This window comes from Odontomachus brunneus, unplaced genomic scaffold (assembly GCF_010583005.1).
Source record: "Odontomachus brunneus isolate Ranch 3 - 2012 unplaced genomic scaffold, Obru_v1 Obru_scaffold_090, whole genome shotgun sequence".
Lineage (NCBI taxonomy): Eukaryota > Metazoa > Arthropoda > Insecta > Hymenoptera > Formicidae > Odontomachus > Odontomachus brunneus.
Window position 1 is genome coordinate 218,270 of NW_022639540.1, and position 16,631 is coordinate 234,900.

The following is a 16,631-nucleotide window of genomic DNA, read 5'->3' on the forward strand; positions in this document are numbered from 1 at the left end:
TCTCTCTCTCTCTCTCCGCACGCCGCAGCCGCGAGTGAAAACGAGCCGGGACAGCGCCGCGCCGACCTTCACCATTTTGGTACACGCAGCATGCGACACGCACGGCCGTAAAGCCGCACACGTCCTCCACGCCGATCCTCGCGCCTCGTGAAGGAAACGTGAGAGGAACTGGCCGGATTTTATCGGAATGCGCGCGGGGCGGCCGGTCCGCTGCGTGGATTCCGTGACGAAACGACGGCGACGCCGGTCTGGGGGTTGCTAGCCTCCCTCAACTCCGCCTCTCGTTCCCGTCGCTCTATTCGCGTCTCGCTCGCTCGCTCGCTTCGCTCTCACCACCACGAGAGCGGCCAAGGGTGGGTGGCGGTGATACGAGCCGGTGGCAGTGGCGGCAGTAGTGTGTGGGTACTTGTACCGGTGGGTACTTTAATGTGGTAGTAGTGGTGGTGGTGGTTGTTGGTGTCAGTGGTGCTGCCGGTGCTGGTGCTGGTGCTGCTGGTGGCGGTAGTCGTGGTGGTGAGTGGTGCTGATGGTGACGTGGTGGTAGTGGTGGTTTAAATTTCAGCCGCGTGCACGGGTTCGCCTACGTGAGCCATTACACGGGTCCTCGGCTTTCTCGCCGACTCGGAGGCTATACGACCGGTCACGGCCCACGGACGCAAATTTCGCTTACCTTCATCATTCGCGCGCACCTTTTCTCATCGGTCGCTCGTGCATGACTCGTGCGTATCTGCCGTCAAAGCGCGACTTTGTCTCGTTCGTCTTGTCCGAAATCCTACGTTCGATCCCTACCTGCCGCCGCCGGCGATATCGGCTGACCGTCTCTCGTCCTGTGTGCATATGCGTGCATGTATATGCGTATGTGTGTGGGGGTGAATGCGCGTGCTTTGTCGTAGAGGATGCATCGTATTGCTGCACTGTCCGCGTCGTCTTGTTGCACCGATTATCGAGGTAAAGTAGCCTGCCAGGCAGACAACAGTGGCCGTCTTGCGGCACTCGAAGCTGCGAAACGGGGAAAAATACGTCGGAGATACGATGGAAATTGCCACACGTCCCCGCGGCGCGATCGTAGATAACGGCGCAATCTAGGCCGGCTGGATAGATGAGACGGCATTTTCCACGATAATTAAAAATCTTCGGAAAACGCAACGCGCTGCGAATTTCGACGAGGCGCAGCGCGTCTACGAGAGCTCTGCAGCGGTGCTTGCACCGCTTTCAGCAGGTTCAGCAGCTTAGAGAGATGTTCTTTGCCGAGCCGGCTTGTCTCACGTTCAGATTGGCCAGCGATACCGATCGCATGCAATCAGTGGCCGAGATTCACGTCGCGGTCGGGTCACGTCGGTTGTAACTACGTGAGATTACGCATTACCTGCCGATTCGCTGATCCTATTACCGGTCGTAATAGGGTTTACGGGGCTCGTAGCGTGCATCCGTACCTTTAATCGCGGCACCTGTTATTGGCCCCGATAATCTCGCATCTTTAAAGCGCGATAGCCGCTCTTTCTTCTCCATTACATCTCTCCCTTTTGCGCGCGTGGACGCTCGTTGGGGACGTTCTGATTTTCTTCCACGAGACTCCGCGTGTGCAAACGCAGCCATGTGTGCGCGGAATGGCCACATATGTGCTCCGAAAGCGCGTTAAATATATAAGTGTGTGTGTGTGTGTGTGTGTGTGTGTGTGTGTGTGAGCGCGCACGCTCTCGCGAGTACGTGTGCATATGTATGTTACTATCTGACGAGAGTATCGTATCACTGCGACGATCCCTCGGCCAGTCGCGACCCTCTTCAGCGTCGCGTAAAAACAGGAAGTATGGTAAAAACATCAGCCGTTCCGCCGTGATACCCGAAGCCCGTTTAATCGGCCGCCCAGGCGGAGTGGGAGCACTGAAAATTACCGAGATGTATCTCCCCGACCCGATTCACGTGAATCCGCCGCGAGATTAAACGGCTTTCTACGAGCCCGATATATGTCCGCGCGCACATATATCCCCATTTGTACAGAAAGATGTGTGTGTGTGTGTGTGTATATATATATACACACACACACACGTGCATCGCAACGTTTCCGCAAATTTCGTCGAAATGCACCGTCTTCTCCGAGGCAACAATTAGGCGTGATAAAATCGTTAACGACCCCCCCACGCGCGCGCAGCCGAGCGTGAGAACAACAGGGGTGAAAAAGAGGTGCGATCTCGCGGATATGGAAAATCCGATTTGACGGTGCAACGGGAACAACGTGGCCAGGGATCGTACAGACGGAACGTGTACCTTTCGAATAAAGCGCGCAGTTTGCCACCCCGGCGCGTCTCGCAAGAGCGAGTTGCACGGGGGGCTGCCTTATGGATGAGCGTTCGAGGTCTCGCTCGGCGTGGCGGCTGGAAATGTGTGGATGTAGTCCGGGGGTGGTTTGTTTTGCGCTCGCGACCCGAGTCGGAATTTTTATCGTACTCTTTCGGCCTCGATATTCCATTTAACGCTTGTTTTGACACTCTAGAGCCTACATCGACCACTTTTGAATGTACTTAACCTACTAACTTTACCGACAGATACTCTTTAGAACCTATCTACACGGATTAGAATGTTACAATTTTCTTTTTTAGATAAATTCTTTCCAGTTTTACATTACGTTTTTGATAGTCTAGGAATAGACTGTTGGTAAGGTCCATCTTGCTAAGGAGCGAAGTAAATTTCACTGGAAACACGACGGATGTTTTGATGGCACATTTTACTTCTTAAAATATAAGTAGCACATGTGAAAGTGTAGTGGAATTACTACAGAATGTCGACCTATTCGGCTACAAAATCCCCTATAGTAATTTTTACTGTAAAATTCTCTTTATATACAAATGGCATTTGGTGTGTTCTCTGCCTTTGACGTTGAATAGGATCTCAGTTTCTGTGTATTATACATACACTGATCCTTCAGAAAGTACAGGTGTTGGAAAATTCAGGTCCGAAAGTAGGGTTAAAATTTCGGCTCGGAGACTCTCACCCGCCGTATAGGAATATCGGCTCGTGCACGCCGGTGTGCGCTTCTTTCCCGCGGTGGAGTGTTGCGTCGAGACGATCGGCTGTGGATGGAGGACGAGTGTGCACACAAGAAGAAAGTGGAGAGAGGAGACGGAGGAGGCAGCGAGAGGACGAAAAATATGGCCCGTGTGCATGTCGAGCGTGTCGACTTGCCTTTTTGCTCGCTTCGTGCTTCTGTCTCTTCTTCTACTTCTTCCTCCACTTCTCTTCTTTTCTCTTTGTAAATTTCGTCGTCGCCCGCCACTCGCACGAGGATCGTTGACCGTGTCGAATATTGGTCATTGCAAATGAGATTCGCGGGGATCGCGATGCGAGCAAGTCCGCGGCGGGACTTTCCATCCCTTCACCTGCTCTATTTCTCGCGAGAAACTCTTTAAGTAAACCGACGCCAGGGTGGCGAGAGAGAGAGAGAGAGAGTGAGTGAGAGAGTGCCAAGTTGTGGGTTGGCAGGGTCGTTTAAATGTTTAGATTCGCGGTGTGAAAGTCCCGCTTTTCCTTACCTAGACGGAAAACTTCTTATCACGCGGCGCGGTTCGTATTCGTGGCATTCGAATGGTCCCTCTCTGGAGTCGCGAAAAAGTACCGCTTTCCGTTGTGCCCGCGAGAATGGGGATTCTCAAGTGGCTTTAATTTCGACCGCGGCAATTTTCGTGGTTGCGGCAACGACCGGGGCGAGACGCGGCGCCTCCCCGCCTCCAATGAGAATAATTATTTTAGACAGCGGCCGACGCGATGACAGACCAGTTGCCGCGTATGATTCGCGAGAGAGGAAGCGGGCGCGCGTCAATTCGTTCGAAATCGAGCTCTCTCGCTGCGATTATAGCGGCCGAACTATCGAGAAAACGTCACTTCGGACTCTAAGAGAGCGAGGTGACGTTTCCGCGAAACAGCCGCCGCATCGCAGCCGTACAGAGGCAAGGTGATTTATACGCGCGTCGAAGTATCGCCAGAAATTAATCTTATTAATCATACTGAACGTTATATATATTTTTGAACAGAGCCTTGTCAAGGGGATGCTGAAATCGATGACGAACTCGAAAAATGTCGATAAAGCAGAGACGATCGTTACTAATACAACCACGCTATCCTTTTATCCTCTTGTATTTCTTGTATATACATATAGATCTTACGTAAATGCGTGTAGCTTTATTTTGCCATGTTTAGCGGGAGAAACCTAACCACGCATATATGGAAATCTTTCTGCAAACTTTTCCGATATCTTTAAGCTTCTAGAATTCAGATTTCAGTACTGCAATGCACTTTGAAATTTTTCTGAGCGGAGCAAACTCGCGTTCAACATATACAAGCTACGGATTTTTTTTAATCAGGCGAGTACTTACATGAACTGACAGTGTCTGACAAGCTAATTTACATTCGAAATATCTACTTTGAAATCTTTTATCGTTTTTGTCATAAATTAAACAGTGTTCTGATTCATTCTCGCGGATATTTTTATTGTGGAAGAAAGCATTTGTCATTCTGTGCAGCCAATACAACCTAAAGTTTGCAGAAAAAGGTATTCTGTCGGTAAATATTTCAACTCCAGCATCCCCTTAAGGGAATAGTGGAGTCGATGACAAACTCCAAAAATGTCGATAACGTAGAGACTATTGTGACTAATACAGTCACGCTATCTTTCTCGTATTTCTTATACATATAGTATCATTATTCTTATTCTTATATATTATCGTATATAAATGTAAGTTGCCTTGTATATATTTAGCGGAAAACTTAATTAAGCGTATGTAGAAATCTTTCTGTAAATTTCTCCGATATATTTTAAATTCAGATATAAGATATCTGTACCAATCTCCGGACATTGTTATTATTTTTATATTTGAATATGAATATTTCAACTTTCAACGTACAATACATACATACTGGTATACATACATTTAATATTTATATTTAGTGTACGTTGAAAGATGAAATATTTAGAGAAATATTCAAAATAATAAGAGTGTCCGGAATTAGGTACATGTCCGGGCATTGGAACATTTACCTTAAAGGTACAGCAAGGTTTTTTTACAAATTTTCACAGCGGAAACTCGCATTCGGCATATACAGATCTTTTATATCAAGCGAATATTTACTTCAACTGACAACGTCTGACAGACTAATTTACACTCGAAATGCCAACTTTGAGATTTTTTATTGTTTTTGTCATATATTGAATAATGCTCCAATTCATTCTCAAGTATTCTTATTGTGTAAGAGCATTTGTCATTGTATGCAGGCAATGTTCACTTTGCATAAAAAAGTCAATATTTTGTCAATAAAGACTTCGACTCCAGCATCCGCTTATAAACGAACGCCATACCTGAAACCTTTACCAACAAAATGTTGACTATTTTTACAAAGTTTACGTCGTATTGATTGCACAGAATTACAAATGCTTTTATACACTGAAAATAAGTGCAACAATGAATTGCAGCATCGCTCAGTACGTGACAAAAACCACAAAAATTTTAAAATTGACATCTCAAACTGTCAGTTGACGTGAATATTTACTTCATACAAAAGTTCTGCAACTTGTACGCACTACACGTGTGTTCGCCCCGCTAACGGAAATTTCAAGGAACATTTCTGTATCTTCACTGAATTTAAAAGCTCAGAAATATACGAGAAGTTTGCAGAAAGATTTCTATATATGCGTAGTTATAGTTTCTGCTAGCATATGATAAAACAAAGCAACATACATTTATATACAATCTACATATACAAGAAATACGAAAAGGATAGTATATAGTGTCAGTGACGACCACTTTTATATTATCGACGTTTTTGGAGTTATTCGTCATCCACTTTAGTATTCCCTTAATACTTTCGCGGATATGCATATTTTTTTGGAAAGTCGTTCCGCGCGAGTGTATTATTCTCGATGCCGTAACTGTCACGCAAATACCTCCGTCGAAAAATATTAGCTTTACGTTTATTGCTTTTTGCAACGGCCTCGCCGAGATTATGACGCTTTCGAACAATAGCGTCACGCGGTACGTTGCTGCTTTTTCATTCTGAAAATAAACCTTCGCAAAAACTTCGGCGAGAGCACTCATATCGTGCGGTCACGCATTTACATCGCTAAAACACACCTAAAACGATGAAGTAATCATTCGCTACTCCGCAGCCGGGTGAATATTCCGAAGAATGCCCCGCATCCAATTATTATCATACGCTGCAGGCAATTTCGGGGCGATTTGCATAGAACGAATTTTCGGGAATTCCTGGAGGCCGTCTGTGTCGATAAGCATCGACCAAACATTTGGAAGTCGTTAAATTTTCTTTTTCTCTCAGAATTTGCTATGTAATCTGAAATTGTCTACCTACTGAGATCACTTCGCTCACTTTGCGCAAGTGCAACGAAAACAATCAACATCTCGAGTAGAAAGTAAGCCAGAAAATAATAAATGGCCAGGAATTTTCCTTATTGTCTAATATTTTTATTTAATATTATGATCTATTTAGTCGACGCTTGTTTCGATGATAACTAGATGGTGAAACTAGCCAGTTATTAATCATATGATTATTATGAATTTCTAACCAGTTTCTAGTAAATTTTTATATTTCCATCTTTAATTTTCATTTTCTTTTGAATTGCGAACACAACGCTAAACATTTCCCAATTAGGTTTTCCAAACCTATTCAATGAAATGATCTATTCTCAACAGAAATTCGACGAATTTATGATCAACCACTGAATTTCGGTAAAGAATAGCTATGAAAAAGACTAAACAATAGCTAAAACATTTAGTGTTTTATCTTCTAGTCTTTAAAAAGCATATTTTATATACAAAAAACTGCGAAAACACAAAAGTTTATGCACACTTGCATTTATATGAAAGCGCATGTATCTCTTTTTAACAATTTTTAAATATTTATATTTTTCTTTTCATTTTTCCATGTTTTAATGTTTGCTGTGATGATCATTTATAAATACACAAAAGTTAATAAAACTAAAAGCTTTAACTAATAGCATTAACTTCATATTATCTAACTCTATTGCAGTAAATGTTTAATAGAAAATGTTAGCCAGAATATTGTTAGTTTCAAATAGACAAACTACCTATTATTTACTAATTAGTTTTCCTAATTAATCTGGCTAAATTATGGTCAAGGAATAAGAACTACACTAGAAGAAAATGATGATTACACGAATTATATGTAGAATTGATATATGAAGAGGAAATTTTATAATAAAGATTACTACAAGACTTTGTAACCTACGAACAGACTGACATTCTGCAGTAATTTGCCATCCTTTTATTTTATACGTACTACTTATGCTTTAAGAATTAAAATATAATATTAAGAAACTTGCTGTTTCTAGCGAAATTTGCTATGTTTCTAAAAAAATTTATGAAATTTATTATGTCCCTTAACAAGATAGACCTTATTAACAATCTATTCCCGGACTACTAAAACATAGTAAAATTGAAAATAATTTCTATGAAAAGGGACTATATAATATTTTCTCTCCTCGTGTAACTGTATACATCATAATTCTACATACTCGTACACACACACACACACACACAAAATTATAGTTGTCACTTTGTACTTGCCATTACTATTTTTTCTCTGAGTGTTGAATGTTGCGAATTTGGGCATAATCTAGCTATTAGTTATTAGTCTGTTTGGCTAACTTCTGGCTACTTTTTATACTAGAAAATACATTCTTTAACAATGCCATTTATTAAGAGTTTAAATATTAGCCAATAATTAACCAGTTTTGCCTCAACACGAGTCTCTCATTTGTTTAACAGTTACTGTCAAATCTAATAAAGATTAAACCGTATAAACCGGTTAGTTTCTGTGACCAGTTTTCCCCGAAAATGGTTCTGCTCGGGATATCGCTAATACCTGATCGGAATAGCGCTTTATAAAATGTACCGACAGATTATTCTACGCCGAGTTTAGCCAACGCAACAATAATTTTCAACGAAATTCCTCTCTTGCCGCTCGGAAAACCCGATGGAAATACATGCGCGACGTCTCGCACCTGCCTTCACACAGCTCGAGCCAACGCTCGCGCGAGCTTTCCGCAACGAGCACGTACGTGCTGAAAGCTCGAAGTGGCGGCGGCGGCGGCAGCGACGCGCGGAGCCGTTTAGCGAAAAGTCCGTTGCGCGTCGTTCTGCACCTGTGCGCCGCTGTTCTTTCAGAATCGACCGAATCGGTGGCGCGACGCGAGAGCGCCGAAGGGAATACGCGCAACGAGATGCCAGCTTTCGCGCCGCATCCTGGGAGATACGTCAGCCCGCGCGGAGGACTTTCGTGGGAAGGCTCGACGTTTTCGCACTTTTCTACTAAATCAGCCGTTAACGTCCCTACGGATGCGGGACGCTCTCCGATCTACGATCGATAAGCGTACGCGGATCAGCGGCTCAATTCGACCGTCGTCGACGATTCGTTCGTCGGCGTCGACGCCGACGCCGGAAGTGGAGCGAGAAAGAAAGGCAGAGAGGGAGAGAGAGAGAGAGAGAGAGAGAGAGAAAGAGAGAGAAAGAGAGGAAAACAAGATTCCGCGATGTGCGTGACGGGCAAGACGTACGAGCAAGAAATGGATGGGAAAAGTACGTTCGAATCTTAGCCCGCTCTGCCCCGTAAATAGCGTTTTGTAAGCCCCGTCACGTGAAATCGATATCCCTTAAGAGCCGGTCCGTGAGGTCGTTCGTCAGAACGGTGCACCCTGTTTCACCCCCGCTGCTGGAAGAGAAGGGGAGCGCGCGTTGGTCTGCGGGGAGGTCGCGGCTGGTGGACAGAACGGACGGGGTGGCTGAATAAAAGAAGATGCACAGGAAGGGGCCAGCGTTTCTCACCGACATGGGACTGCTAATGTTCTTAGCAGTAACAGCCTCTCTGCTGGGTTACTGCCAAACGGACGAAAAAGGTAAGACACAGCGTCGCGACTCGACCTTTCTCCCTCTCTCTTCCCGCCCATTCCTTTCTCTCCTCCCGTCTCACCCCTTTTCATCTTACCTTCCCCGGTATTCCTCCGCCGCCGCCGCCGCCGTTGGCAGCGGGGGCGGGCGTCGAAAGAAATACGGATTTTGCTTTCCGCATCGCCACTCGGACGGCCGGAGGGACGGCGCGAGAAGGAGCGGCGAAGATTAACTTTTATGGCCGCCGGCATGAGTAGTTACTGCGAATTTACTTATAGCGAGAGCGGTTTAATGGTCGCCGCGCGCGCACACATCGCCGCATGGCGCTTTTAATAGTACTCGAGACCGCCGCACCCGGCGTCCCTTCGTAAACACCCCCGCACGAACGATTATATATCGGGAGAGGCGCACTTCAGTCTTCAGCTCTTCATCTGCGGACACGGTCGGCGCACACCGGGTGAACGTACGTAGGCCGGCTCTCCCCCGGCGCTACGCGTGTTCGACGAAATTTCATGTCAATATTACATCCCGCATAGAAATGTCCCAAGATTTTCCCGGTTCAGCATAGATTCCGATTAGAATGCCCAAAACTGCCCCCAAAATTGGTTATTCCACTCTGCTGATGCCACTTGGAAATTCCATTCTTGTCCCAAATATGATTTCTCTGTCTACGATCGAAACGCTATGAGAATTCGTGCTTTTTATCAAACTGTATTCGATAGACTACAAGATAAAAAAATTTAAATATTTTAAAGCGAGTATCTTACTCAGTAAATTATATATTTAAAACATAAATTATATATTTTAAAGCACTTTAAGTATTTTACTGAAAAATGAGATTTCGAAAATCAACACATGTTTTGTTCAATCCTAAAGTATAAAATCAAAACCAGAAAGAATATTAGAAAAATGTTGAGTCTTTCACTTAGAATCATATATTTATAACATTCTTGCAAAGAAAATATCTTGAGATCTAGTTGAAATTCATTTCGATATTTCAAGAAAATGACAAAAATGACGAATAATTGAGAAATCTACGATTCTAAGATTCGAAATTTAAGATTCGAAGATTAGAAATGTAATATTTCAAAAATATGACTCTAAATGAGAAACCGATCTCATTATATCTTCCGAGCGTTTTCCCAAAGTTTTCTTTTTTTCGGTTTCTATGTTATATTTATGTTGCACAAAACATCTGAAACATCTTGAAAATGTACGTACATTTTAAATACTTAAATATTTAAAAAAACTTAAATATTGTTTCAAGCATTTTTTTTCAACTTTTTTTTTTTTAATCAATTATAGATGTCTCGAAAATAAAACGGTATATATTATATTTTTATTTCAAACATAAAACTTTAACATTAAACATTTAAATGCATTGTGGTTATTTTTAATGAACAGACGGTAAATTATAAGAATGTGTGACTATATATAGTAGTCTATATTTTAAAAAGAACAGACCTCATATTTCTACAAATCGTAATTCATGAAAGTACGAAGTATTACTTTATTATTCTTAGCGTCTCTCCCCTCTTTTCCTTTCACTCTTTCTACGCAACTTTTTTTCTGCCTTTGAGTTTCTCACTCAGAATCGCAACTTCAATTATTTCGGAAATTGGAACGGATGCCAATTAGATCCCGGAAGATTTTCTATAATTGAGATAAGAATAGAATTCCCGATGCTATCGCGATATGATGCACCATATTTGCAACAAGTTTGGATAATCTGAACGGAATCTACTGTACTTGAGAATGCTTGGGAAACTTCCACACGAGCTATAATTATTTCGGAGAATCTCTAACTGGAACTCTATTAGATATATATCGCAAGAAATATTCTGAGTAACGTATTCTGAAGGCTGTCCGCGACTGAAATATCCTTCGATATTTCACATTTATTCCACGGATAATTCGAATACGTCGTTTCCGCGTCTTATCACGCGGAACTGCCGAACGCATCATGAAACATTCACGTTACGTCTTCCGTTGTACGCGAGCTATTTCGCGCGTGTAGCGACCGCACCGACCGTGGTGTCGACTGTATGTTAAGAATGGGGAAAAATTGCTCCGTAATATCGCGAAATAAGTCATTTAAATTCCCCCAACGTCGTTATACGCGCGCTGCGTGCCACCGTCGATAAATATGGACGAACTGTATTTCTTTCGCGACGTTAGAGCTCGACAGGACGCGACACACGCACACCATAGCGCGCTGCATTGTTAAAACGGTCGGAAATATGACGGCAAGGTTACTTGAAAAATCGGCGTTTTTCTTCCTTTTTTCCCGCTGCGTTAATAGTCCCCTGCGCGTGGAACACGATGTGAAATCGCACAAGCGAGAGAAACGGATGCGAGTATTTTCAGAGCCGCTAATTAAATTTGCCCAATTCGCAATAATCGAACGCGGAAATCACGTTGAAGTAATAACTCGCTGCCAAATCATACGCCGTTACAAAACACACCAAAGTGCACTCGCGTACGAATTATCGTTATCATTGTGCGATACTCGATACACGTTCGCCGCTCCGCTCCAGAATGAAAACCGAATGATCGAAACGTGTAATCCGCGCCCCGTTACAATTCTCGCGGAACCATCTTTCCTCAACGCCGCTATCTTATTCGATCGATCTGAATTTAACGAGCGATCAAATCGCGATACAAGTCCAAACAGAAAATCTGTAACGTGCTCGAACTCTGTTAAAATCAAAATGGGAAAAAAAAGAAAAATAGGAAAAAGAAAGAGCTTCCGCCGGCGCGCTCGTAACAATCAATAACGGCGTGTCGCGTATTTCCGTACCGATAAAATCCGTATACACACACACACATGCGCGCGCGCGCGCGCGTGTCGCGGACGCGTATATTTGCGCGAATTAACAAATACCTTTTCTGCGCATTTTTTTTTGTTTCCTATACGCTTATGGAAGTTGGTTTGATGAAATTTTACGTGCTTAGTACGTCATTAGCGGCGGATATTACGTGAAGCTACGAGAATTGGAAGACATAGGGAAAACTGAGGTAAGATGTCACATTTTTCAGAATTCCAAAGTTACTATTTCTTAGACAACTAATTGTTGTGATTGGCTGGGCAAATGTGATAAACACAATCTTCTTCTATGTCTTCCTCTATGCTCACAACGATCCTACCTTACTCTCTGAAAGTGAATCAGTAAAATTGTTTCTGATTGAATCAGTATAAAAGGACTATTTCACCAATGATCACATAGAAAAAATGTCATTCTACTGCTAAGAAAAGCGGTTACTCGGCTTACTATTCTTTTTTAAAGTAATAATTATCTTTAACAAAGATAAATTTCTTGATAATAATCCTAAAATGTGCTCGTCACAAATTTAAAAAGACCTCATTATCTCATTATCCTCATTATCATCTCCACAAAAGAAGAATGTATATTCTCTTTAAGAATATTATAAAACTTCATCGAAGAGAAAAGGTTAGTTCGACTTTATACAGTAAGCAAACGGGATTTTTGTTTTAACTTAACATTTTCGATCGAAATGCTAAAACTAGAATTCAAAATATATCTTAGATAAATTTGATGCTAGCGACGAACTTATGATAGATTTACGGATATGTAAACTTATAAAATATTTGAAACAAGCTACATTTACTTGCAGTATGCATTTGTCTGTGTACACATCCCTTAATTTTCAGTGAAAACACCCCTCCTTTATTGCTCATTTCTCACTGAATTCGGCCGTTGGAAATAATATTTCAAGTCGCAAAATCTGTAGTACACAAATTCGTTATACGCTGTACTAAATCCAACTTTCTGCGTTTGTGACAATAGAATTAGCGGCTTCTATGCGCTTTGTATGCATTATATACTATCTGTATTATTATCTTTGCAAAGTATATCACCAATAGATATAATAAATAGTCGCTATTATTAACCGATCCTTTCAGCGAGATTTTACTGATTGCAGTGCTATACTTCTAACTGAACCACGAGTTATAAATATAGCATTTCAATGAACAATACACTGAGCAATACAATGAACAATACAATGAACAACATATTTTGTTTTGCCGAAATAACCGAAATACGAACATATCGCCATCTTCCCTGGTCAAATTAGTTAGCAACTCAGAGTACAAAGACCACATATAAAATAGGGAGATCAGATCAAATTGGATCACTTTTCAGAATTTTGAAGTTTCAATTCCTCAGACAACCAATTATTGTGATTGACTGTATCAATATGATAGGAACAATCTTCTTCTATGTTTTTATGCCTGCAACGATCTTATAAATCGTATTTTGTTCAATAATAACCAAAATATGAATACATGTTGCACATAACCATCCCGACTAAAAATGTATCTCACGGTTTTGATCAAATTGATCCTAGTCAATTATTTGGTTTGTGTAAAATGATATTATCGGATCCTAATCATGAACCTTTTCAAAGATGATTTAAATGCCTGTACGATTCTTCCCAGCATTGTTTTTTCTTTTTAAACATATCTAGATTTTTTTATTCTCTTTATTGCTATTTCCTTCGAAAAATTTTAAGAATAGAATGCAAAACATATCTAATTTTAATCTGTATTTGCTATGAGAATTTAAAAAAAATACAATAGTTCAAGTTAAAGGAATTTAATATTTTATTACGAAACTTTTCCGAGCATACCACATGAGGGATTAATAATGTTCTAAGTGTTAATAATCATTATTAATAAGATTCTGATTATCATACTGCGTTGCATGACTTTATCAGGATCAAATAACATTGCCTTGTATAAATCAAATAACTGATTAGGGTCAACTTGATCGTGGGGTAAATTTCCAGTCGCGATTTTATCCTGATATTGAGTCAAGTTGGTTAGTAACTCAGGACAGGAAGGCCACATATAAAAAGTTTATCTTGATCAGTAATTCCAGGGTCTCTGCGAAAGTTCTTTAGAGTCTCTCCACGGTCTCCTGTCGGCCCTCAAATATGAGCCAACTTTACCCCATCCGTCCATATGCTCGATTTCACTTTACGAACAAAAATTGCTTTTATTACCCGAAACAGTGTATCGCTTGCACACAGAAAAAAATTCATTTATTCTACTGTTAAGAAAAAGAATTCAGTTCACTTTGAAGTAATAATTATCTTCAATAAAGAATGTTTTTTAAAAATAGTCTTAAAATATTTCTCTCAAGTTTGAGGAAAGCTCATTATCATGTACAGTGCGTTATAAAACGGTTTAGACATAATGAAATTGGGATTTCAACAAACTGTCAAAATTGAGAGTTATTACCGACGCATGTACATAATAATAATAATAATAATAATATAATTAAGAACAATAAATAGTATAATTAATATTATATTTACTAGACAAGCCCTAACGACTCTCAATTTTGATAGTTTGGTGAACTCCCAACTTTCATTGTGTCTGCAACCCGCTGCAAAACCCACTGTATACAAAAGAAGAATTTATTTTCTTTACAAGGGTATCATCAAACTTTGTCGAAGAAAAAGTTGCTTCGACTTTATGCAGTAAGCAAAACGAATTTTTCCTTTAATTTAATATTCTTGATTGAAATGCTAAACTTACCAGGATTCAGAATGCGTTTCGAATAAATTTGATACTTATAACAAACTTTTAATAGATTTGTCGATACATAAACTCATGAAATGCTTGAAACAAGTAATATTTAATTGAATGCGGTATGTATTTTTCTGCGTGGAGGGAGCTTTATTTGAATTAATAACACGTCGCTTAATTTCATTCATTTGCGACGAATATTAACGCAAAATGTCGAGACGCTCGAAAACGTACTTGGCAGCTCCTAAATTTTCAAAGTTTTTTCTGCCTCTTAACTGTAATAATATTCCAATTTTACTGGCATTCAGAGAGAAGAGTACGTACGTTCTAAAGGGAACATTCTGCACTTTCGTTTCCTCTGTACCTCTAATGATAAATACACAAAGCACACGGCCAACATGCCCCGGTCTAACCCTAATGGACGGCGTCCGTTTTACATTGTTCACGGCTGATCCCGAGTCTTTACGCGTATTTCCTGCGATGCATACGCGTCATAGCGAAACAAGTCCGCGATAGCCGGCCGCTATAATTAGTTTTCCATTTGTCAAGTTAATCTGCGTGGCGCGTGCGACGAGGCGGCTGTCGCGGCGCTGCGAACGAATTCCACCCGACGGCTCGCAGCGCAACGCATATCGCGCGTTTGTTTTTACACGTTCTCCGGCGATGCCCGAGTAGATACATATTTTTCACGAAAAACATGCGCATCGAGGGAGGAATTCGCTGCTGTTACGCGACCGCGCATCGACCGCGTATTTTTTGTGCGTCGGTCATGTGGTTTACATCCTACGAAGGTAGCACTCGCGGAGCGTGTACTGCAAACGCGACAAAATGTTTTGATCAGAGACTCCGGGATCGGTTGCAGCCCTCCCTCCCTCACTCCCTCTTTCCAGCCACGGCGCGAGTTTACGTTGGTTAAGTACATTTTTTTCTTCTCTTGTTCCAAACAACTAGAAAGTACACAGCCCCCTCGTCGTTTAATGGCGAAGGCGCACTCCATTCGTAGTTTTTAGTGTCCCTAGAAAATGAAGTTTGGCCACTTGCCCCTCAAAATATTTGTGTGGTAGCGATGACTCATGTCGACGAAGAGCATTGCGAATATCAAGTGAAAAAAGTGCTCAAAGTTATTTTTCTCATCATTTTGTAATTATAATGAGCTTTTGTATTTCAAGTTGTTACTATCACAAAGCTGTAATAGAGGTTAGTATATAATCAATAGCAACTTATTATATACAATTTTGTTATTAATTCATTCTTTTGTACAATTATTTTCATCCTATTTTGGATATTTTACGCTCATCTTTTTTTAAATCTATATACGATCCCTTTGCTCTGTAATTGTTTCTGCCATTTTGAGGGGCTTGCGAACTAAACTAATAAAGAAAAAATTCGAAGAATAGCCAGATTCTATATTCTACGAACCTTAGTAATTTTTATTGTCCCTCGAAAAATTTGACCCTCAAAATGACATATTTGTGTGATGAAGATGACTCGCTTTGGCGAAGTGCGTTGCAAATACCAAGTGAAAGATGCTCCAAGTTACTTTTTCCACCATTTTATACCATGATTATAATAAGCTTTGGTGTTTGAAATTACTATTATTACAAACGTCCTAATAAAGGTTAATATACGATCAATAGCAACTTATTAAACGTAAAATAAAGTCTTATTAAACGTAAATTAAACGTAAAGTGTTGAGTCATATCCTTTTTCAAAGGAGTGAAATCCGTAAGTGGATTGCTTTGGTAAGCTCACAATATAGTGATAACACAATATAATGAGCCACTGTGATTGGTTCCGCCGTGTTGAGGGGACTGCAAGTTGAACTAATGAAAAACGATTCGAAGAATGGCAAGACTCTATCTTCCAGGGACACTAGTGGTTTTCTACACAACGGGTGTTCTCGATCACGTAAGTTTGCCAACGTGTGCGGGAACGCGGGGCATCGACCTCGCGCGGCGAATCGCAAAATTTGATCCCGGTGACCGCTCTCCGCGTGAATTGTTAATTCTTTATTTCCCGCGTGCGCGCAATTCAATACCCATCGGCAGAATCCTCGTCGTGAGGAAACGGAGTAGCAGCCGGCGGTGAACCCGCCGTGAAACCTTACTGGATCGTTTCCATTTGCCGAGCCGCGCATCGCGCGCCATCATTGCACGTTAATGCAC

General features: G+C 41.4%; 1 protein-coding gene across 4 annotated transcripts in view; it reads left to right on the top strand.

Moving 5' to 3' along the window:
- The window catches only part of LOC116848143 (chondroitin sulfate proteoglycan 4), an 88,446-nt gene that overhangs the window by 15,999 nt on the left and 55,816 nt on the right, over positions 1 to 16,631 (top strand). The window contains exons 1-2 of one of the 4 annotated variants that reach the window (XM_032823935.1): positions 22 to 513; positions 8,190 to 8,917. In XM_032823935.1, coding sequence (XP_032679826.1) covers positions 8,818 to 8,917 — 100 coding nt within the window. In that variant the 5' untranslated portion in view covers positions 22 to 513; positions 8,190 to 8,817. Of the gene's footprint in view, positions 1 to 21; positions 514 to 535; positions 3,444 to 8,189; positions 8,918 to 16,631 lie in introns of those variants that run through there. The other 3 variants (XM_032823936.1, XM_032823937.1, XM_032823938.1) reach the window with 3 other exon arrangements.